This window comes from Bemisia tabaci, chromosome 3 (genome assembly GCF_918797505.1).
Source record: "Bemisia tabaci chromosome 3, PGI_BMITA_v3".
Taxonomy (NCBI): domain Eukaryota; kingdom Metazoa; phylum Arthropoda; class Insecta; order Hemiptera; family Aleyrodidae; genus Bemisia; species Bemisia tabaci.
This window is the reverse complement of record NC_092795.1, coordinates 29,397,253-29,422,978: the sequence shown is the minus strand read 5'-3', so window position 1 is coordinate 29,422,978 and position 25,726 is coordinate 29,397,253. Positions and strand designations below refer to the sequence as shown.

Below are 25,726 nucleotides of genomic sequence, written 5' to 3'. Positions count from 1 at the left end.
GGACCTCTAGGAATCGGATAAATGGTTGATTCTGTAAAGTTACGAACCTATAATTTTGTGTAATCGGTGAGTTAAATGATTGCTCATCATTCCACAAATATGAGCACCTAAACTATGGCCGACACAATGGGTGTCGTATGCGGAGGCTCCTGAGTGAGTTAAGTGCGAGTAGAACTGCGCCGTGCACTGAGCCACCAGCCTAGTGTTACTCAGCGACGATAGGTAGCACGGAAACTTGGACAGAGGTTTCCAGTCTACTGTGAACACATTGTAGTCGCCCCGGTTTAAATAAGCTGAAATCAGAGAAGAATACACAAGTTCTTAGACGGAGGAGTTGAAAGAAAAAACTTGGTAAAAATAGAGAGAGTATTGCTATGTCTAATGTCTATGCTACTCTTTGGATACTTCATCATTAAAATTCTTGGAAAAAGCAATAGACACAGAAGAAAAACGGAAAATAGAGCAATCCTATTGATAAAATTGGGTGGTTGCAATGAACAATGGAGGTAAATAATGGACTAACTGACGGCATCCTGCCACGAGAGACCCTACATAGTTAATCCATTATTTTTTGCCTTAGTTATGAATAATCACCCGTATCAACCGATAAGATTCCTCAATTTTCCCTCTATCTTCTTTGTCTATCAATTTCAATAATCAGCCCACTGCTCAGGACTTAGCTCGTGGAATCCTAGGAATATACCGCTGGAAGCAGACAAACAAACAATAAAACCGAACACGGTTTGCTGAAGTACTAGTCTCTATCAAAGTCTAGGAGAAAAACGAACTCAAAATATCTGAAGGTACAGTTTAACCGTCCTCCCCCCCCCCCCAAAAAAAAAAAAATCCACTTAGAGAACCTTCAGATAAAAATGAATGCGTACGAACTCTAAATATTGCGTTCGACTGATCAATCGAATTGTTAATTTTCGCGTTTGCATGTTTTCCGCTTGCTTTGATTCAGGTTATACAAGAGAGATTTCCAGGGATTTAACGGCTGAAATGTGCTTTTACGCGTTAAAGATCCATTTACTGCCGGATTTAAATGGAAACCAGTTCAGTTTGGCAGAATTTGTTCGATATCTCAACTTTTGCTTATTTTCACTACCGATTCACTTTAAGGACCAATGTAAATTAACACGGTCTGCAGGACACTGTATTTATGAAAGAAGTATGAATGACCCTCTAAAATAGTGTAGTTGTAAGCAAAACCAATACTTAAGTTTGTTCAGAGCTCAGATGTTGATTGTTAAAAAATTCTCATAACGTCTATAACTTTGTTGCCATCATTCTTTTGTCTGCAAAACAAGGCGGAGTAGAATTTTGAACAGCTCATTCTCGAAATTACGTCTTAAAAACTGCACGATCACATCTACAGACAGCCAGATCTTCGACATTTTCTGACTATTTTTAAGCTTCACTTTTTGATTTCGACTTGCCTCTGAGTACTAGTATACTAGTGCTAATGCGTTTAAATGGCGCACGAGCTCATCGATGTGTAGGCTTGGGGGGGGGGGGGGGTCCATTTTTAAAATAAATAAAGCTGTGAAAACCGTATTTTATGCTTTTAACGTAATGCGCAGGTAGTTTCGATCGTTTGTCTATAAGAAAATTTCTTAGCGGTAGAGTAATTCTTATCGATATTGATCGTTGAACTCAAATGAAGCCTAAAAAAAACGCGCCTGATGAGCTCAACGGTGAGCTCATTTTCAGGAAACAAAAATACGCGTTTACGGTTTCCTTGGTAGCCCTGGTTTGCTATCAGCTGATGTTTTATTTCCATTACCCAGCCAAGTTGACGGAGTTTATACTTCCTTTCTTCACTAAATACATTGACTAACACCTGAGCGCTTTGCTAATACGACAGTATTAGAACTTTCCCGCTTGTTTCTTTTTAAATTCAGCAACTGTTATTTTACAAATAAATTTTACAAAGTGCGGATGCAGACGATCTTGAGCAAAAGGAATAAGCCTAGAAAGGGGATAATGAAAAATGCCATGAGGCCAATCACGTTACTTTCATCGAAACGCGTTTTTCTTTTTTAAAAAAAGGCCCCGTGTAAATGGACCACCCCTGTTCGAAAACTTCCGTTATCAGGGCGAAATTGTGTATGCTTACCGTCTCTAATGAAGGTCATGGGCGTTTTGCCTTCGGTCCCGTTGAACCCGTGAATTATGATGACGTTCCTTTTCTCCGGATCCCAGCCGTTCATGTGCAGCGAGAATGGATGGTTCACGTCTATCCGTCTCTTTACCCTGATTTCACTGCAAATGAAAAATCGAAAAAGGCAACGTAAATAACAAGCATCTATAAGGGAATATAGAAATTCGCTGCTAGGTAAGGCAACAATTTAACAGTCGCAGAGTGAGCCGATTGTGATTGAAAACGCATGTTTAACAATTAGTTGGCATAAAAATTCATCTTCGGCAAATTAGCTTTCTTTTGAATTTTATTGTCACGAATGCATCGGTCAGTGTGGCCGTAAAAAGCCCGGAGACTTTAACGAAGGGATAAGAAAGCAAAACGCTTTATGCAACTATGTGTGCTCAGGGGTTTCCTGCATTGCGTCTCAAAAAATGAAGGAGCTTATTCTTTCCGTAAAATTCGTCATATTTTTTCCTCTCTTGTCCGGAGGTGCGCTATTGCAATTCGCTATAGCAATGCGTCACTCAGGCAAGAAGAAACAAACCAACAGCTGAAGTCGAAAAATGAGCATCTCTATTCCAACGTTTAAAACTTTTCCGTTGTACTTCAGGTTTTTAGAACCAACCATCCCTTATCTCCTTGAAACCGACTACTTATCTCCTTGAAATTTTCCGTGAATATTCTTCGACGAGTGAATTCACAGATAATTTCAAGCATAACTGTAGGTTATCAATTAGTCTTCTATTAAATTAATAAAACATGAGCGAAGACCGCAACATCGAATTATGAGTTTATCATTCTTACAAAAAAGAGAGAGAGAGAGAGAAACATTTTAATAGGACAGTATTTTACAAGGAAACTTGACGCGCAGATATACACCCACGCAGAAGATTCCGTAAATGAACAGTCAATTCTCACTCGATAAAAGCCCCTTCGGATTTGAAATACGCAACTTCACTTTCACAACCGAGTTTCGGGTTTCGCGCAGCCTCACTTTGTTCGTTAAATTTTGGTAACGCATAAATGGTGCGACTAGAAAACCACTCACATTGGTTTTCGACGTTACTATCAGTGGCATTCGATCGTGATTACTGCCTCCTTTCAAAAATAGATAATACGTGATTATTATGTATTTTAATAAGATTATTATGTAGTAACAGGGAAACATTGTAAAACAATTGAAGACTTCAGATCTCACCTGGAATAAAGATATATTCTGATATCATCATCTGGACAATGGCTTCCTTTCTTGATTATGCACCGCCAATATCTGATATCCATCGTGTTCCAAAATAAACTGCTGCTACCTAAAAACAAATAACCTAAGCGTTAGAATTATTTTATTGGTTTATCGTAACACAATTATATGCTTCACAAGCGAAGATTCGGTATGAGCACCAACAATACACCTGAAATTATACTAGTGTGATACATAATAGATATAACTGAAACTTTCAGTCAAACAATGGAAAAAATTTGCCAGGGGTGTGCGACAAACCAAGTAATAATTAAGGAGTTCTTTCGAACAAGGGCAAATAAGACTTGCAATGCTACTAAGATTGTGCAACTTAGTGCGTCGTTTCCAGTTGAAAAATTCGAAAGCCTTGCTAGGATTTTTTTCTGAAAAAAATCATATAATTTTGATTTATTTTTCTATGAAAATAATTATATGCATGTGTAACTTAGTTCGCTGCGAATTGTACACAAAGTCGCACAATCTTACCAGCATTGCAAGTCTTATACGCCCTTGCTCCAAAAAACTATTCGATTGATACCTACGTCTTTCAGGTAGAAACATCTCGATGTAAAACTGACTGAAATTTGAAATTCATACATACATGGGCAAATGAAAAATGTTTTCAGTACGTAAAAAACTTAAAATTACACGGGCAACCAACAGCAACATCCCCCTCCTCCAGGCGCAAATCGAAATCGACACCTGGAGTGCCGTAATCACTGACTATATAGTGCTTGTCTCTTCAGAATATGAGCGTCCCTAACATACAGAGCTATTCAAAAGTCACGCACGACTGGCCATAACTTTAGTTCTAATCATAATATTGATTTACGGTTTATGATGTTTTTCCTCATATCGAGGGGAAACTTCTTTAGGTACTTTCCAGTTTTTGATACCCTCTGGTGGAGGGGAGCAACTCAAAAATTTCAAACGGCAACCCCCCTCATGGCCAGTGGTGCGTGACTTTTGAATAACCCTGTATCAAACGTGCCAACAGTCCCAGCTAAAGTACCTGTATAGCGAGAGTATAGACAGATGTGAAACTCCGAAAATCCATCAGGCCTTCACCGATGCCTCCGCGAATATAGATAGGGCCCAGAAATACAGCCAAACTATGAATTTCAATTATCCAGAGCGCTTTACTAATACAATTGTTACGAACCATCGTTTATAAAGCACGTATTTGACTTAGTTTTTGCATAAATTTACTCAATTTTGCGAAAGAACGCTCATTTATGTACATTATTAGCCATCTTAGTTAGAATTGGAATCTGCAGACTGGCAGTGAAATTTTGTGCGTTAGAAGTTGGTTAGAAGGGTGGCTGCACTTTTGGGCCCTAGGCCCTCCATGAAGCGATCTATCTATACTCTCGCTACATAGGTATTTAAGTCCCAGCCTCCTTTTTCCAACCATGTTATTTACGTTATTCTTGACGTAAGAGAAATAAAACATTCTGACGGATGCTGTCCGAATGTCAAAACCGGATCCCGGGACAAACCGCTCGATACCTGCTTTTCTTCTCCGTTATTTTATTTCCTCGATGCAGGAGCAATAAAAAAGGAATGGTATTTCTGCTCGGAGGAATGGGCTCGGGGTCAGAATCGGTTTTCAGGCGCTTTTACTTTCTCCGGGACATCCGCGCGATGGGAATCGAGATCCGCTTGGGCCACGGAAAGATAGAAAAAAGTTCAAGACGAGCGTGGGGCCGGCCTAGATTCTGCCGCCGAGTCGAAAGGAGAAGGTCGTTTCTGGGCCCGCGAGTAAGACAATCCACCGTGGCTTCCATGAGTATCGGGACTGGTTTCGGAAGCCACTTCGGTATTACTCGCACTCGTATTTATAATCGGGATCCGACGGCGGGGCTTGATGCTCTTGGCCAGACAGCGTACTGGCTCTCCGAGGAATATACCGTGTCCGTGGCGCCTGTCGAAAGGCCTCGATAGACTATCAAATTCCCGAACCAATTCCGATCAAAGTAGCATCAAAGTGGCGGGAGTCATCAGTCTTCCTTCTAACTCTAGTTAAACTCATTAATTTGCTTCATTTTAAAATGAAAACTTGGCAGAAATGTTTCCTATGGCAGGAAATGATGAATGGTGGCACTCCGTTCTGATCTTACTTTGAACAAAAAAGTGCGGCCCGTCAAAATTTGATGGTAGATGGTGACCACCAGTCATCAGCATGTCTACTTTGATCGGAATTGGTTCGGAATTTGATCGTCTATCCAGGGCTGAAAATCCCGAGGAGCAGTGATCGCGATAAGTTGCGATTCGATCGGATAGTGTGCCTGGATTTTATCGACGTCGCGTCAATTTATTGTAGTATTATCGGATACAGAATTGTGATAAATTGCGATTTCATCTCTTGCAATAAAATCGCTATTTTATTGATAAATTGAGAAAAAGCTTCAGTTTTACAGAGATAAAACTTCGACAAGATTGTGGATAATCGCTCAGATATTGATGATCCCAGCAATTTAATCGCCAAAAAATCGTAAAACATAGCTACTTTATTTCAAAATATCGCAATTTTTCCGTTGAAAAATGCTACTCGAACAAGAATCGTATTATGCTGGAATGTGAGAAACTCATAGATTGACAGAGTGAGAGAGTGAATCTTAGGGGATCAAAAGGAGCATCTTGTTGCCTAATGTGCAAAATTTACTTCAAATTTCTACAAGCACTGTTTGTTTTTTTCGCCGCGACACCGTTTCGTTGGGAAATCCTAATGTCTTTCCTCACGAATAAAAATACTCTAAAATCCCTCAGGACTACACGATGGTCTGCGAGGGAAGATTCTGCAACAGTTGTTCATTCTGAGTGGGTACCTATCGCGAAAGCGCTGAAGTCTCTGCTCGATGACCCAGAACAAAACTCCAAGACGAGAGCCACTGCGGAAAAGTTGCTTAAAAAATTGCACTCGCCAAAACTTATCTTCATGAGCTGCTTTTGGAGCGACATTTTGCAGAGATTCAACGCTGTAAGCGTCCAACTTCAAAGTGTAGAGATGGATGTTGCAACCGTCATCGAACTATATTCATCCCTCTGCCTATTCTTTTGAAAATTGCAAAAAATCTGCCGAGAAAAAGCTGCAAAGTCTTCTGGAAGCAACGGTATCAGTAGAAGAGGCAGTAGCGACCACAAAAACATCAGCAGAAATGACCGCTACCCTAACAACTGTTCTCAACCCTCCTCGATGTCAACGACCGAGACGCATAATCAAAAGGCCGAAGTTTTTTGATGAAAGTAGCAGTGACACTGTTTCGAATGACACTTGTAAATCAGATTCATCTGACTCAGCCGATGATGAAGACCAAGAAGAACCGTCCGCTCGTGGAATTTTCGAATTTGACATTTATAAGAGCACGTATCTAGACATTTTGAATGTCCTCCAAAATGATCTGAATGGTAGAGTGAAAGCGCACGGAGAGTTTGCTAATAAATTCATTTTTTTGTCTACTCTCAGGCGCCTTGACGCTGAAAAAATTCGCGTATCAGCATATGCACTCTGCCAGGTCTACCCAGCAGATCTTGAGGAGTCACTTGAGGTGGAATGCTTGAATTTAAAAAGCCATTTAGCCGTTCTGAACGAAACGCTTCAGAAAAGTTGCGAATCTTTGCCCGTTCTTTATCAAACAATTTTGTCTAAAAATATGAAAAAGCTGTACCCCAACATTTGCGTCGCGCTCCAAATATACCTTACAACTGCATCGGCAAACTGTACAGACGAGCGCTCATTTTCCGTTTTGGATCGAATTAAAAGTTTTTGCCGATCGTCCATGACTCAAGGGAAACTAAACAACACGGCAATTTTAAACATCGCGGCAGACTTGACAATCAATTTAGACGTTGATGCTCTGGTTGACAGCTTTGCTAAATTGAAAACCCGGAGAAAAACTTTTTAACCTGGTCTTTCGAGAATACATTGTAATTTGTAAGTAATACATTGAGATACACTAGCTTCATGCTTCAACTTTGTCTCCACATTTTATTTTTGCCTCATCCATCCATTCCATCTATTTTATATATTCGCGGCGCATTTTGAAGTAGCTACGCGCACGCGCCCACGCGGCGCACGAGGGAGAGGCCAAGATGAGATGTCGTGGGAAGTTTCGAGTGCGGGGAGGGGGGGATACTGTTGACAATATGGTGACGAAATATTGCAGACCCAGGGGCGGCAAAATGTAGCTTGCCCAGGGGCGGCAAAAAGCTAAATCCGGCCATGCTGGCTTTAGGCAACTCTTCCAACGAAAACTGACAATTATTATTAGTACTTGAGTAGGTACGTTGAAAGCATCTCTGATTCTTCATTCAAATTTGCATTATCCGTTTTGATATGCGGCAAATCAGAATGAAAACCACGATACAACTTATCAATGCATTCTGAATGGTGCGTTGCTGCGTCAGAGGCGAGATCAATGCTACTTACAACTCGTGTTCGTGCCTGTTTTTGGCCTATTCCTCCCCAAGATTTTCGATTTTTTAAAGTGAAGTTTTACATGCTTAGGTGAGAACATAATCACTTGTTTGCGCAAATCTGCTCACATTTCTTTTTTAAACTCTTCAGTACAATTCTTTACAGACAAAATAAACGCTGTCTCTTACCTCCAAATTTTCCTTCGATGTAAGTCTCTTCTTCACGGGTGAAAAATTACTCTCATTAGTTTCTGCTTCTGGTTTGCATTTAAATTTCGATAGAATCTTTATTCGAATATTTTTGTCTGCACTCTGCATGAGCCGATTCATCAATTTTATCCAGCCATTCTTCAAACTAATTAGTATCTCTTCTCTGTTTCTACAGTTCCTTTTAAATCTAATGCTGTATCATCGTTTCTAATCTCGCCAAACACAGTGCAGCTGCCGCGCGAAACGCATGTTACCGTTTAAAAGACAGCAGGAATACTTCACGCGTTGTGCCACACACAGTGTGGTTACCGGTCGGCGGACAACGTATATTAGCGCCTACAAGACTGCGTGAATACTTCACACATTGCGCCAAACACAGTGCGGAGCAGCCGGTCGGCGCTCGACGCATACGAGCGCCTACAAGACTGCATGAGTACTTCAAGCATTGCGCCAAACGCAGTGCGGTGCTGCCGGTCGGCGCTCAGCACATACTAGCGCCTACAAGACTGCATGAATACTTCACGCATTGCGCCAAACACAGTGCGGTGCCGCTGGTCGGCGCTCAACGCATATTAGCGCCCACATGACTGTAGGAATACTCTGCATATTGCGCCAAACACAGCGTGGTCGCTGGTCGGTGTGAAACGCATTTACATTTCACATTTTACAACTAAAACGTTCACGACTGAAAATGAACACCCTCCGTAGAATTGCCCTAAGTAGCGTTTAGAAGACTGTAAGATTCTACATTGGTGCCGGTCCTACCGCGGTATCTTAATTTCAACCGTACGTAGATCATATTTGGATCAGCACACTAGCTCTTGGAGATTTTTTTTTTATTTGAAATCAAAGAACGCTCCAACTTTGAGAGCACCGAAAGGCGTTTCCAGCGCGTTCTCCGCCAGGCTCTGATTTCAGATGATAATGCCCTGAAACCAGCACTTCAGTTGGAATTTCAGCCTTCAGTTTTACGACTGAGCAAATAATTTTGGTAAATCGGTGCAAAGTAATCCTAAAAACTAGTCAGTATTAAGGTGACTGCAATAAAGTAAAGGAGAAAAAGGGGAAGAATTGAAAGCGCCAAACACTCAGAAAAACGTTGCACGTGAAATGAATTTATCACGAGCAAAAACACATCATTGATAATCGTGTTCATTTCACGGAGCCTCCGACCTTACGTCAATAAATTCAAGACCAATATTCTTTTCATTATCTGAAACGAAGTGAAACGTGACGTCATCCTCGACCTCGCAAATTTTACAAGTTCCCGCTGTTTCCGGTTGGATGTACCGCTGTTCTCTCGTCCTATGGAAGAACGCCGCATGCGCCGCCAGACGTTGCCAATTCATTTTGTGTATAGAACACAAATTTCATCTAAAGAGTATGCATTTTTCCCCTGAATGTTTTTAAAAACTTAAAGTTGCAAGTTAACCGGAAGTATTTGGAATTTTCAAGGGAAATTGTTGATGTCTTTCCTCAAAACACATTTTTGACCGGACGAGAGGCATACGGCGTTTTTCCTAAGCACTACAATGAATTTCGCACGGAATTATTAACCTCCCGCCCCTCTTAGGACAAAGAAGCGCGTGTGCTCGCGGTGACACAGAGCTGAGGTCGTGCGGTGTTGTCAGATCTCCTACGAAGTTTGGCCCCCGTTTCAAGAGACAGATACTGCCGTGCTCAGGAAAAACGCCGTATGAGCCTTAGGCAATGCCAGATTTCCGTTGGTAAATCACGAATTTTCGGGGAAATTTGTAAATATTTTAATTTCAATTTTTCGGATACTTTTGTTCGGAATTTTATTTAAAGTTCTTGAAAATTTCTCGGAAAAATGTTCATAACATTCCTCAAAAATAAACATTTTATCGAAGGAAATGTAGCAACTCTCGAATGTACATACGGCGTTTTTCCTTGGCACGGCAGAGAAAGGGAGATTTTGAAGTCGACTGGGCAAGCGGAGTAGAGGGTGAGCCCGTTGACAAGTTCAATAGCGTGGCGACCGTGGATTTACTCGCTACCGTACCCGTGACTTAGCTCTAAATCTGCGATTTGAACGCGCATAATGCAGAAAGCTTCCGAACGCCAATCATCCGGCTGTCCATAACAAAACCGCTGTAACTCCATTCTGATTTTTATTTAGCTTCATCTCGACGATTACAACTTCTCTGTTTCACATTTTCCTTTCTTATTTTGTTTTATTTTATTTTAACATTCTTGTACGTGAAAGATGCAATTACAGCCATAATACAGGTCAATAACAATTGTAGATCAATAACAAATTTAAATTACAATAAAAACAAAACAAGATGAGATAATTCTTCTTTTGTGACGGCGCCAAAAGGGAAATTAAAAGTTCAGAAACGAGAGGGCGAGTAATGTCGTTCTAACCGAAAAGATCCTTCAATCCTTCATTTAGGAACTGCAACTGCAACCCCGCTTCTTCAGCGAAATGATCCGCTATGAGCAATCGAGTAAAATCAGTTCACAAAAAGCTTGAAACGGACCTTATACTGGTGACGTTTTTGACCAGTACAAAGCCTACGTGTGAAAACTACGTGTTTTTTTAGAAATCATTTCGTTTAAAAAAAGTCAATGAGTCACTTGGGGGGGGGGGGGATGAGCCACTCACCAAGTTAAGAATATAACTGATTTTCTGAATTTCAAGTGTTTTTTGCAGAGATCTAAAGAGCTAAAATGACCAGAACGTTTAAAAGGAAGAAGGAGGTACCAAGAGTTCCAAGAAAAACTCTTCTAAAAGCTGCACAGTTGCATTATACTGTGTATCGGAAAATTATTATATAATTTTTGCCCGGAAAGTAAGTTCCTGTCTCCATATTTTTCTGAATTTCTCCCTGAACTTTTGAAATTCCTCAAATGTTCCGGATCTTATGCGTTTTCCGGAACTTTTCCGGGATTTTTGACAAAATCCACAAAGAATCCCGGAACTTTTGACGGTCATGGAGTGAGAGAATTGGAACAAAAAAGTTCCGAATCAAAGAACTTTTGATGGGATCACTGCTCTTTCCTCGCCCGCCACTCAGCGGCAAAAAAGAGCACACGCGTGTAAAATGCAACGGAACTCCAAGCTCCAAATCCTCCCGGTCCCCGGGGGCAACACCACTGCGCAGTGCGTGTATTTCCGAGCGATGTCGAGCCGTTACACGGTGGTGACACGCGGAAAAAAGGCAAGAAAAATGTGCCGAACGCCACCGCGTCGCGGGAGGATGAGCGTGTGATAGCACGTCCACCTGTGTTGACATTAGACGCGTGACATAACTCGGTGGAGCGGACACAGACGGACGGTCGGCCGAGCGTCGCGCGCTAATTGCATGACGTTACAACGGAACAAATGACCATTCAATGGAGTCGGCTCCGCTCGGTTATTCTGCCGTGATAGCGAAGAGAGCAGTAAGCGCATTTCTGTATGAGCCATGGTTAGCACATGCTTTTACGTGTTTCGGGGCTCATCCCAGCAGGCACTTACTGCTCTCTTCGCTATCACGGCAGTATTGTTCCCGCTCGCCTGAGGGCACCAAGACCAAGAGATCACACCAGAGGCGTGGCGTGAATTGCGATGTATCGATTGTTATGCTATTTAAACCTATGGTAAAGAATCGATTATTAAGGTGTTCGCTGCGAACACCCTGTTAATCGATCCTTCTCCATGAGTTTAAATGGCATAACAATCGATATATCGCAAAGCACGCCACGCCACTGGATCACACCGTACCGCGGCCGGCACCGCAAGCGGGTCCTCTCGGCTTCCAAACTACTTTGAGCCCTCCATAGAAGATCAAATTCCCGAACCAATTCCGATCAAAGTAGCATCAAAGTGCCAGGAGTCATCAGTCTTAAACTCATTAATTTGCTTAATTTTAAAATGAAAACTTGGCAGAAATGTTTCCTGTGGCAGGAAATGATGAATGGTGGTACTCCGGTCTGATCTTACTTCGAACAAAAAAGTGCGGTCCGTCAAAATTTGATGGTAGATGGTGACCACCAGTCATCAGCATGTCTACTTCGATCGGAATGGTTCGGAATTTGATCGTCTATGCAGGCCTTTAAACGTCAATTGGACGGAGTTCATCAAAAAACGAGTGGTGCATACAAACGTCGCAATCGGAGGAGTGCATTTTCCCGCAGTTTCTCTATTGTGTTCTGCGCTAAATTCACTGCAAACTGTACCAAAATCAACACAAAATTTGAGTTGGTTTGTGTTTCACTTTCTATATTAACCAAGAGTAACACAAGAACACACATATTTTTTTAAGTGCAGGGTTATTTTAGAAGATCAAGAAGGGATCAATTGCTGGAGGAGAGATGCATTAAACCGGTAAAAGAGAAGGAGCTTAGATCCTCCCAGGGACTGACATATGCACAACCGATTGAATGTAAAATGAGAGAACAACGAGGGGAAAAAAGTGGTGCAAAAGGCTAATCACACATGAACAATGTTTTGCAATTGAGAACTACTATGTTTTGCTTATTTCAAAAAACAACGTATGTGTCACTATAGCCGCCCTATACAGATAGATGCTTTCATGGATGAGCTATAAATATTGATGATTCATGTAGAATGTAGTTCCTAATTGTGGTTGTGCACTGTGCCATTTCATAGGATGAACCCTCTAGACATGCAGGTCAGTTGGGTGGTTGGTAGATACATTTATCAATAGGTGCTTAAAAAAAAAACATAAATTATTGAAACCTTAAAAAATAGGTATCAAAATGTAAGAGGCCTATTACGAAGCCTGGAATGTGTGAAAGTATTGAGTAAGAGTCGATATAAAAATAATATGACTTTGACCTGCGATCTTCTCTTGACCGTTTCTGAGTCTGCTGCCCACCATGTACCCCAGACCAATCCACTTTCACTGATCCAAAATCCGCTGAAGCAAGAAGATACCGAAAGTATAAGTCTTCGACAGAAGCCTTGGGAATGAAGCAACACCGAAGAAAACGCCTAAACTCAATTTAACGCACCATTTATTTTCATTCCGATTTCTTGAGATCCGAACCTCGGCTTAACACAGAGAGAAGAAAGAGGAGTATGACTATTTTGCGATGTTATTTGGTGAGGATGAGCCGCAGAGAATTTTCTGTCTGATTTCGCGATTTTTATAAGAGTCAAGCAAACGGGCCCAAACGCTATGTAAGAAATCATCATCATAAGCATCACTGCATCAGCACTGCTTGTTTGAAGAGAAACACGAACTACCGTACATTCAATTGGACTAGATTTTGCAATTTGGAACTATAAATTCTAGCCCGGTTTGAAAACAATGTATGTGCCATTAGTTTCCCTATGCACATAAGTGTTTTTTTAGATGAGCCAGCATTTATAGGTCCAAATTGCTAAATGCAGTCCGATTAGTCCACCGATTTTTTAGGCACCAGTACTGAAACCCAGGTACACGCCTGGTTGGTATCGCTGTCTATCGGCTGAAACATTAAGCGCTGAATTGGTTTCACCGATGCTCGTTTGCGGTGTTTCTTGTCGACTGTGTTATCAAAATTTCTGTCATAACAACATTCTCCCTTCGAAAGGTACGGCCAGGTACTATTTTAGATTTTTACTATTTTTCCTTTTACTATCCAACTGAGGAAGGCTGAGTTTTTAGCCGAAACGTTTCGGTTTTTACTCGTGAAATTTTAGCCTTGTTATACCCGCTTTCTAAATTGTGTTTTTATAGTAGTACTGATACTGGCACGAAAATGGAAAATACAAAACAAACTGAAGCATTGCCAGAAAGATGAAAGGAGTTGATGTTTACTCTGAAAGGATGAAAAGATTACAATTTTTAGAGACATGACCTCGACAGAAACTCGAGGCTTTACTTTGGGAGGGGCGGCTAGGCCCAGCGCCGTTGGTGATGAGGGAGGAAGGGTTGGGCTACAGAGGAGTCAGGGGGGCACCTCACCTCCCAGGAAGTATTAGCACCTAGTTTTTTAGAGCCGCCAAAAAGATTTCGAAGGATCATCATAATATGAATGTTCTGTGAAGGTTACCGAAACATCGAAAATTGAATCTTAGAAAATTCAAAACATAGGCTGTTTGGCCACATACATGCTCCATGAATGTTCACAGAATATTTAAAGATATTCATAAGTATTCGTTCTTTCCCCTCGAATAAATGCAGAACATTCTAAGAATATAATAAGAGAATTTGCAGGTGTCTGAAATTGTGTGAATTTTATCTTTAAAATGATAATACTAGGAAAACCGAGTACGAGGATATCCTTGGTTTCTAAATTGATCGATTGCTGAAGAAAATATGACAAAATAATTTTATCTGCCAAGATACATGTGTAAGGAAAATTCTGCGAGATGACGTCACGAGGCGGCAAATTTTCTCACTTTGAGATATATTTTTCTCCAATTTCCAAGTCAGAAAAAAATTCGGAAAAATACCGCGAACACAGCTCATTAGGCAATCTCAGATGAAGCAATAAAATTCGTGTGTTCAAATTCTCCATTGTGCTGTCTGGGTATAACCGATATTTTTATTACTCCTCAGAGACGTCATGTCTCTTCAAAGGGATTTCCGGTTAACTCAAGGAATATCTCGTCCTGGAATTATTCAATGGAAAATGGACCACTAGACAAGGTACGAATTTAAGCAATCTGATACATGTTTCTTAACCAGAATTTCACGTAGAACACGATTCACACTACGAAAATTACCGAAATCAACTTCTAACGAAGATATTAACGTTTTTATTTCGCACTGATTACGAGGCATTTGAACTGTCCGCTCACAAGGAACTCAAAGCTCTACGTGAGTCAAATCGCGCACTACAACGGTTTCAGCAAGCTTCTCAATCGAGCAATGTTCATTTTCCACCATGTGTTGTTCAAACTATTGGTAATTTGCTATAGCTGAGCCAAAGTGTCAAGATTGAAGTTGAAGATTTTTACATCGCAGAGACTGTCATGATAAATATTTAGCGCGCGATGTGAATCACGTAGAGCATTGAGTTTTCATGAGCGGGTGGTTTGAATTCACGCATCAAGAATCATTAAATATCTTCGTCAGGAGTTGATTTTGGTAATTTTCGTTGTGCGTATCGTGTTCTACGTGAAATTTTGGTTGAGAAACATGTATCAGAATGCTGAAATTCGTACCTTGTCTAGTGGTCCATTGTTCTCACGGTGCAGTGTGCACTCTTTTTCCCGTGCATCGAAATCTTTTCCCTCTTTTTTTCGTGCGGTGTGCCGTGGCTCCCTGCTCGACGTGAATTTATAGACTGGCATTAGCGGCAATTTGTCAAGACCATTCGTGTAACCCGTGCCGTCACAAAAGATCGATATATAACTCACACTCGGGAGAAATCACTCAGCGAAACAGTCCGACTTTATTGGCAACTTAATCATCGCGTAGCTGGCGAGCGCAGGTGCTTGTTGCTCATCATTCGGAAGTGAGAGTCGTGGGAACTGCGAGGAGTCGCGACTTCCAATAACCTGACACGCTTTGCAATACGTGGATCGATCTCATTTGAACCTATGGAAAAGGATCGATCATCAGGTGTAGATCGATAATCGATTCTTTACCATAGCTTCAAATGGGAAACCTCCGATGATTCGCGCTTCGTCGCTGTTAACCTCTCGCATTTTCGCACGTCGACCCTGCTGCCAGAAAAGGCTCGCGCGAAAAGACCCGAGCTCCCGGCTTCGAAATGAAAGTTGTTTCGCGTATGTTACGTCGAGAGCCGCATCTTTCGGATGAAAATTTCGCTACCGAAGCGGCGATCTACGTAGCGTTCTGGAGGAGTAGACACAGTGAATGAATGTTGCTCCTCTAAACTGTATAAGGCAGGCGTAGGATTTATAAAACTTTCCAAGTTTTGAACGAAATAGCCGTCTCCTAAAATTGCCTGGTTTTTAAATTGGGTCAGGAAACACAGAATTCGCGGTATTAAAGCCGACCAGGAGGACAAAAATTAAAATTGTTGCTGGTAATTACTGTACAAAAACAAGAATACGGCGTGATCTCAGCCTCCCAGCGATGTAAATCGGGAGTGTGAGCTTGACGTAATGGAGTATTCGACAGGCACTGCAAAAGTTTTCAGTAAAAAGGGAAAAACTTCAATTCGGATCGATTACTATAAAAAGTTAGCGACCTATTTTAAAAGATGGACGTGCATAAAAGAATAATAATAATATTAAAAAAAATAAAATAAACACGCCAAAAGCCCGCACGTGCTTTATGTGTTTGGCCAGATCAAAGCCTGGATAAAGTGCGAAAGAACATTTTGTAAAGAGAATAATTGCCAAGAAAGGGGAATGGAACTCAAATCACCCAAATTGAAGGGGGCTGGAGTGTTGGGACCCGATTTACCTGCGCTACTAGTATCTGGCATTCTCTTTTTTATAAAGCTCCACTACAGATCCAAACTTTCAAATGACTGTAAATTTGTTGGAGGTCACAATGAAACAAAACAAAAAAGTAAAACAAAAAAACTTGTGAACTTAGGAATTTCTTTAAAATGCTCTATTTTAAAACGATTAATTCCACCAGAAGTTTCATCTATCTGATGTCTCGGTTTTACGTTCGTCAGCCTTTCAATAAAAAGAACGCGATACTTCCAGATTCGAAAGCAGAAAAAACACAAAACAATGGGTAAACAAGGCTAAACATAGAGACATAAGAACCTGGGACCTTTCGGGGTGGTCTCAACCCTCTTCTCGACTAAGAAACAAAATTAAAAAGTAAATTATAAAAATCAAGTGACCCTTAAACCCCCATTTGCGGTGATAACAAGAAAAAGCCCCAGGTTTTTAAGTCTCTGTTTTTAGCCTTGTTTACCCATTATTTTGTGTTTTTATACATATAAAGTCGCTTTACAACGCACTCTGGTGTTCTGCAACACCCAAACGCCACATATGCCTGTCTTCCCGGAGGTTATCGGGCAACTGACACCGCAACATCTCTTCGTCAACACCCTGCCGCCAACCCCTTACGGGACGTCCCCGTCGCCTCTTTCCAGGTGGTACCCAATCCAAAACTTGTTTGGGCAACCTCTCCTCAGACATTCTTTGCACAAGTCCATGCAGCATAACTGCCTGGACATGACGTCGTGCACGATATCTTTTTCAACCTTCATCAGCTGACGAATTCTTTCATTAAGAACACGGTCCCGTCTCGAAATACCGGCAAATCGCCGCCAAAAATCCATATTTGTTGCCGTCAACATTTCTAGCGTTCTTTCGTCAAAGGCCACACTTCACTACCATAGAGCATGATACTTTTAAAGTATCGTGTTTTGTGTTTTTTTCTGGTTAAATTTTTTTGCGCTATCTTTGTGTATTACCTTCGGAAGAAGAATTGATATGAAAACGTTGCACAATTAAAAGGTAATTACGTTCCAGTTAAAATGTAGTCCATTTTAATTTCCGAGGCCCCCGCCCTCGATTCCTCGTTGGACGCCCGGGCGACAGAACTTTCTCGCTTTCTGTTCCGAACCCAGGCGACATCTGCACGAAGCGGGAATCGTCAACTTTTCATGAGACCTGGTTTTTTCGGGACACGCGACAGTGGCCGACGGTCCGCGAGTCCGCGCACGGGCCGATTACTTTCGCTGACGCGCGCGCCGGGGCAGTAAAAGTAGTCGGTGGCCGTCGTCGGCGTGTCATGTCGGGCGGTGTGACATATCTGACGAGGACGAGCCGCGCTGGACGCCAATTAATTATGCACGCCTCCGCGCCGCCGCGCGACGAGTGATGGACGCCGACATCTGAGGTCCATGAAAAACTACGGGCTCTCACCGCATCGGTGTGAGCATACGGGTTAGAGCTAGTGGCTAATCTCTTAAGCGCCCAAATCTTCAATCCTTCACGGAAAAAATGAGACTAGGGCTAGGCCCTGGAATTGCTTTACCTCATACCCCATAGGGGCAGCCCTGCACGGGTAGGGCCCAGCCAGTGTTCAAAACTCACAGGCGCCAACGCGTTAAAAAAAAATCGGCCATGGCGCCTAAAAAATGATGGCTCTGCGCCAACATGGCCCCTAAAAATCTGGATTTTCACAGGAAGTCACATACAGAAAGAAAAACAAATCTATTTGAATTGAAAAAACTCAGAATTTTCAGTAGTACAAGTGAAAGCTTTTTCTATTCTTCACGATTTCATTCCTGGTGCTTTTGTCTCCCCCAAATTACAGCTACTTACAATTATAGCATACAGCTTATTACGAAAACATCTTGCATCTAACTTTTCACTAAATGCGCCCTAATACATAGGCAAAAAGTCAATTTGGCCCCTAAAAATCAGGCTTGATGCGCACATGGCTCCCAAAACTCAAAGGTGAGTTTCGAACACTGGGCCCAGCCCTTCCTGGACAGGGCCCAGCCGTAACCAGGTAGGGCTGAACCATGAAGCAGATAGGTTAGGGCTCTACCCGCGCCAGGCCTGCCCCTATGGGGTATGAGGTAAAGCAATTTTACCTACCCGGTTAGGGCTGGGACCTTCCGCGCAGGTCCCAGCCCTAAACTCGTTTTTTCCGTGTTCATTACAGTTCGACTATCATTCGAGTGTTATTATAGTACCACCGTTTAAGAGGTAGTTTTTGTAGCAAACCCATATTTCTTTCTACTAGGGATTTTTGTCAGGACGTTCAACTAAGTGCATATGAGCAGTCACCGAAATGCACCGAACCTCGAGATGGATTTTAGGGACGCAGGATTTTGGCTCATTACGTACTTTTTGTTGCTGCTCACTTACGTATTCGTTTCCGTATTAAGAATCGTTGAGCAATTCGGAAGGAGAGATTGCTGCTGTTTTCCAGAGTAAGTCGTAGAAGGATCGACTGAAGTTCCTGGAACCGTTTTATTCTCAATTCAAACCACAAACGAACAAACATTGGAAAGGAAGACGACAAGACCAGCTGACAAGATGAGAACTTGATATCAACGTACTAAATATTGATTATTAACTAGACAGACACATGTCGCGTCATCCCACCTTTCCTCGATCAGACCATTGATAATAGTATTCACTCTCAGTTTCAAGTCCGACTTCTCCGAAGACTAGTTCCAACGTGCGCCGTTTCCCTCGACATCAATGCAAGATTGCCGAATTCGGTTATTGCGGGCCCTATTCTAAGGAGGGGACCTGCGATGTCTCTAGCTCGGCTAAAGTTTCTTAATTTTTTAATGACAAAATCAAGCAGTAGCGAATGTATTTCTAAATGTGCGGAACGTATTGAAAAAATTTGCTGAGCACTTTAAAATCGATCAACCACATTATAACGGTGATTTTGGTCACTAATTTCATCCGAATGCACAACTCCGAACTGAGAGCAAACATGTTTCCAAGAAATGCCACTCGATAAAGTGAAAAACGTTGCAATTGAAATTCTGAATACCAGAATTCATCAAAAAATATACTTTTCAGTTGCGTATTACAATGGGGGAGGTTGAGGAGATGTCAACGCACGTAGTATAAAGTGGTAGAGCGATTTATGATCTCGTAATATTCATTATCACTAATCCAACTAAAACACAAAAATCCGAGCCAGGATTGTTCATCTCACTCACACATCTGCATATAGACTACCCTTGCCGCGCTCTATCACCCTTCATACATTCTCCAAAATGGCCGAACAGCGGGCATCAATTTAGGACGGTGAAAAGTAGGTTTACAATACAGACGTGCACGAAACTTCGAGAAATTCCCACCGTTGCTCCATTGCCGAACCAAAGGCATAAATTTATAGCGAGAAACACAATTAAAACGGCAAATCGCACATGTTTCCACGAGACAGGATCTAAATCAGATCCCTCTGGAGTTGAACTGACGGTATGAAAGTTTCCAAGTACATAATACTTTAAAGTAAATGTATATGCACTCATACAAAACTAAGGCAAAATGCCCATTTCCCGTGCGTCCTTGATTTATAACGAAGTGCAACAATTTTGGCACGATCATCCAGGAGGAACATGTCTGATGATACATTTTTTTCACGTGTGCACGCATACGCCAAACCAAAAGCATAATTTATCTAGTATATACATACGATCATCCGTGGACAATATGTTCACAACATGGACATACTTTGAAAAACTTCGGCGAAGCGTTCCATCCTAATCCAGTCCATCATAGGTATCCTCCATTGCCAAACCAGAGACATCATTCTTATGCTGGATCACCGACAGGAAACATGTTCATAGTTCACGACCTTTAACTTGACACGAAAAACTTGGGCGAATTTGTCCTCCAACGCCGAAAAAAAGGCTTTGATTATACACTCGATCACCAATACAGGAAACATGTTCACTAATCACGACGTTTAAATTTGGACAAAAAATATTTGCGGAAAAAGTCTCCACTATTGAACTTAATTGTTGAAAAACTTCGGCGAAACTTTCCATCCTCATCCAATCCTCTCTCCTCCATTGCCAGACCAAAGACATCATTTTTTGGCAAGATCACGGACAAGAAACATGTTTATTGTTCACGAAATTTACATTGATACGAAAAACGTCACTTTCAACGCCGATCCAAAGACAATAATTTTTTGCTCGTTCACCGGAAGGAAACATGTTCAACACAGGATTTAATTTATGCACAAGAAACCGAGCAATCTACCCGCCGTGTTTCATTCTCGTTGGTGCTGGTTTGTGTGAATCAGAATGTAATATTAAAGTGTTATTGGTTCTCATTTGAACTTTGATTACGGTTTAAGAGACAATTTCATAGTCTTAATTTTCAGTGCACTACGGCTGGAGCGCTCGCCCGGAGCCAACGCATGGGCGTCGAATAGAGAAGCCTTAACTATTGGCGCGGGCTACATTTGCTTTGACCTCGATTCACATATCAGAACATCATTCTACAGAATCGAATTATCTAACTAATTAAGAGCCAAAACTGCTATCCAATTCTCTCTCCTCCATTGCAGACCAAAGACATCATTTTTTGGCAAGATCACAGACAGAAAACATGTTCATTGTTCAGGAATTTTTCCTTTCGAATTCTCCAAAAAGGAGCATTCTTCACAAAAAAGCGTCTATTTTGCGCAAACGTGGGTGAAAATTTTAGAGTTGCCTTAACGCCAAAGAAAGACGCGAGGAAAAGCGAGCACATGCATTTTTTATTACTGTACAAGGTTTCAGATCAATCGTTTTTTCACAAGGTTTTGAGATTGGTTTCTCCTTGAGAGTTTTTTTCCGTAATCCATAATGCGTCAAAAACCGTTTTAATTACGGAATAAATATAGTTTGTGCGTAGATTAAAGTCCTCTTTCAATTTCGCGGGTATATTTTGATGGCAAAATCCGTTCTTCTAAACATCTAAATCCTTTTAAACGTCACACTCAATGAACGAAACTTACTTTGTAGTGTCGTCACAAAGCACGTTCCATCCTCCTCCAGAGCCGAACCATGAGCACGCCGAATAATATGTAAAAACACCCGAAGAATCTTGAAAAACACAAGTTTTTAACCAAAAACGAAACGGTTTTAATTCCACGCGCAAGTAGGTCAAGATTTCAATTTGACTTTTGAAGCCAAAAACGCACAGTAAAAAGTATGGCAAACACATGATATAGTTGACGAGTTCGATATCAAGATTGCGCGATCATTTTCACCGTTCGAATAGAGGTGCGCGACGCGATGACGGGAAAATCAAGACTGAGGAGAGTGGCGAGTTTCTTCGGTTTCCAAGCTGAAATGCTGAAAACGCTTATTTCAGCACAAATGGAAACGTGGGATACAGCGACGGCAGATGTGATGTCCTTAGTGCCATCGGGTGGATCCGATGTCAATCTTTACCGTGTAAACTGCCAAGTAGAAAAAAAGAGGATCAGGTATCACAGACTGTTCACAGTTTTCAAATTCGCGCGTTTTGAAGCAGAAATGATAATCGTGGGAAAAGTGTGACACAAGTGCTAATGACTTAGAAAAATGAGTACGAAAGACAGGAGTGAAAGAAAAGGATCGCAGGCGCCTTTAATTTATATAATGTATTAGTTAGCGCGTCTTGCATCTGTGAGACTATAACACCTTTAGGAACCCCAGAGTAACTGCTTTCAATGGATAACGTGTTAAAAAGCACCATTTCTCCTGAAAATATTATGTCTTTTATGTTGAAATCCAAGGAATTTTGGGGATAAAATCCGCATTTACATCACTAAAGTTGTCAGGTAAAAATGAAGTGCAGTTCCAACTCCTTAACACCTAACAGTGTTGCAGCCGGAGAGATATCCCTCGATAGGGATGATTCCGGTGTCATCCGGGCAGATATGCAGCCGTGTGTTTGGTTTAGTTGGTCGGCTCGACTTCGGTCCTCGATCTCCCTAGCCAGCTTCTGATCAAAGCTTTTTTCAAAATTAGAGCCCAAACCAACATATGATAGTTTAACCGCCTAGATGACCATCTGGCCGAAACCCACCCCATGTTGAGGTGGTAGTGCGAAACGGACGGAAATCGAAACCCCTGACTTTGGTTTGCCACAGCCGGTGGAACAAGACGCTTAAATTATCATATCTTCGATAAGATTCGCCAATTTTTCTCCCGGAAGAACTACAAAAAAAAAAAAGAAAAGAAAAAAAAGAATGGATATCGTGGTTTCCAAATAGGTACCTACTTCATGCAGAAACGATACGATAAAATTTAAACGAATAATGTTATAGTTGAATATCTACTGATAAAATGAAAAACAGCATCCAAATTCCCTTTGATTATTTGTTAAAAAAGCACCGAATCTTACTATCCTATCATCATAGGTGAGGAAATGACTTCAGAAGTCCTCCAGTCCTGGAGTGTGAACGATATCGGTGTATTTTTGCGTAATGCCACCTTTGGCCTAAAAAGTAACTTTATCCTGGCCAGAAACGGAGGATGAAGAGATAGCGGCAACCTTGACCCAGGACCACATTACAGCGAAGCAGAGCACATCTAAATTGCGAGCTGTAAAGATCGGAGTGCTGAAATCAACGGGGAAATTGGTGAAAGGAATGATCCGCGCCATTGTCCGTTTATGGTCCGTACGCGCGCTTGAAGCCAGTAATTTTTACAGCAAGTTCCGTTCGAGACGTAGCTTTACCGGGGCGTAATGACGGGGGAGGGGGGTTTAAGAGGCTGCGAGGAAGAAAGTGATACAACCTTGAGAATTCGCCGCGACGGTTTGGACAAGAGCTCGATACCAATAGAGCCATAAACACTTAGATCACAGGGTACAGATTCATCAGATAGAGGGCTAATTACTGACACTCCGCCTATTCAGCCATGAACTTCTTTTAGGAAGATGGGCTACTGAGTGAAAGAGAACTTGGTTTCACGAGAGATGATTAGTCGACTCGGAAGTAGGCTGGCAGAAAATACCTTACGAGTTAGTGGTAATTCGGTCACTCCTTTCCGTACTTTACAGAAACCTAAAGAGAATTCAAGTGTCACCTGGATGGTTTTTTTAATTCTCTTTTTATATTCTATTAATTGAAAAAATTATTAAAGTGCGTACGTGTAAAGTAAAGTGTAGAAGTAAAGCAGTGGCGTGGCGAGAATGATCGATTATCGAAATTTCCTCATTTGTAGCTATGGTAAATAATCGATTATTGAGGTGTTCGCTGCAAACACCTTGTTTATCGACCGTTTTCCATGGGTTTAAATGGTAGATCAATCGATATATCGCAAAGCACGCCACGCCACTGAAGTAAAGTATTAAAGACTGAAGTATTAAATTGACAATTTTCTGAGCCTCTGTATTGGTGTCTACTTCCGCTGGTTCCTTTTTCAAATTCTCGATCATACTCTGGTATTCCACTATCAAATCTCGCAGTTCTTACAACTGGAAATCTTTGCTTATTACGTCCATTTTCAGATCCACACAGATATCAAACAGATGCTTCAAAAACGCTTTAGCATGGAACAAGGATGATACAGAGTCGAACTTGGCTTTGATCTTCATATCCTGATTGGATTCAGCAACTTTTTGTTTCAGATCCGCTATCCGAGCGGAAGTCTTTTGCGTCTCTGCTCGCCAAGTTTACTTGGAACATTGGCCTGTGCAGATTTTAGCAGATTTGCTAGCTCGTCTGTTTTTCGCTGCAGGTTTGCGATCTGTAATTCAAGCTCCTAGACATTATTTTCCTCTTTCATGTGGTTGATCTGCTTGGATGATGCTGTTAAGGGGGATGGAAACTCCATCATCCTGGTAAGCTGATTGTTGTGCACCGTGAGCTCTTTATTATTTAGTTGGGCATGGTTCTCATTATAAGCTCTTCGTGAACCCGATCACCCACATCATCCACATTCTGCCCACATAAAGGATGCATAGAAATGTGCCTTTTGCAAATGGTAATAATGAAAACTTTGATAATGTGAGAGGTGGAAAGTAGTGATGATAAGTGTCATGATTCTTTCACTGATGATGGCAATGATTGAATGCCCCTTGGCCATACAGAATGATATCATATTATGTTTATATACATATAAATTTGCTAAATAAAGGCTAATTATTAATATTGTTACAGACTGATATCAGTTTCATGAATCGAACGTACGAAGTTATATACAGATCAGACTTCTCGATTTGTCACACAGAACTCGGTTCGTGAGACCGACTGATCAGCTCGAAAACCGAATTTCAAATTTCTCTCATCCTCCTCATAATACTTTGTGGAGTTACTGTGTTACTAATATTTTCGTTTCTTTGTTAAATTAATCCATACATCCATAAACTGTTTCAACTAGTTGAACAGTCTTGTAACTTTTTTCCATATTTTTTACCACTCTCGATCAGACTTAATTAATTCTATTTTGCTCCCTCCTCTCTTAACTGTCTTTGATGTTACTTCATTATTTTTAGGTATCTTGACTGTCTCCCTCTTTACTAACTCTTTTTCTTAATTACTCAGCTCATTGAGTCTTTATGTTGCTCTTTAGTAAACAGCATTATATATAATGAATATAAAATCTCATCAGTACCATTGTACGAGTCGTGTAATTTACTTAGTAATATGGCCAGACATAAAGTTTATTAACTTATTCAACCATATGTATTCCTTTACTTTTTATTTCTCTCTCTATTTTTTATTTTAATTTCCGAAACCATCAATAAAATGTGATAATTAGTATTCTAACTCTGTGAAATGTACTTTCCACTTACTCTATCTCTTTTCAAGTTGTATGAACTTCAGATGAAGTGTATCTGAGACCAAGTCAGAAACAAACCACGTATAAAATACGTGGCAAATTTAAATGTTTGATAATTTTTCCAACAATCAGATTGAACAGCAACGAGGGATCGTGACTCCATTCAGGGGAATTTAGACTCCATTCTAGATACGTTCAGCTTTTTTACCCAGTTGAACAGATGTCATAAATGACCATTAAAATACAGGCATTACCACCACACCTGTATAGTGAAACATCAGACTCGCGTAGATGAAATCATGTTATCGATTTTGTAATTGATATTATTAATATTTAATTTTTAGGATTAAATCGTAACTTTTGTCGACCTGATGTCTCTAAAGCATTACAGTGGCTCATCTGGCAACTACATGACAACGAATGGCTTTTGCTCCACTTATTTGGCCAATAGGCAAAGCTTTCGTCAATTAAGAAAAATTGCAAATTGTTAATTTTGAAATTTGAAGCGCCGATATTTCACATTTGGACGATGAGCCTTCTGACTTAAGCTCTAATCAAAGGTATTTACTTTTAATTGTCAAAGCGGTCATTTCCGGTGAGTGTTCGAGAGACTTATAGCAAATCGATAT

The 25,726-nt window shown here is 41.1% G+C and overlaps 1 protein-coding gene across 9 annotated transcripts in view; it reads right to left on the bottom strand.

The window, feature by feature from the left end:
- Positions 1 to 25,726, bottom strand: part of LOC109029733 (lipase member H) — a 107,975-nt gene that overhangs the window by 10,769 nt on the left and 71,480 nt on the right. For 2 of the 9 annotated variants that reach the window (XM_072298136.1, XM_072298141.1), the window contains 3 exons: positions 3,345 to 3,453; positions 2,120 to 2,265; positions 48 to 293 (listed from right to left, as the gene is read on the bottom strand). In XM_072298136.1, the coding sequence (XP_072154237.1) occupies positions 48 to 293; positions 2,120 to 2,265; positions 3,345 to 3,453 (501 nt within the window). The other 7 variants (XM_072298138.1, XM_072298139.1, XM_072298135.1 and 4 more) reach the window with 7 other exon arrangements.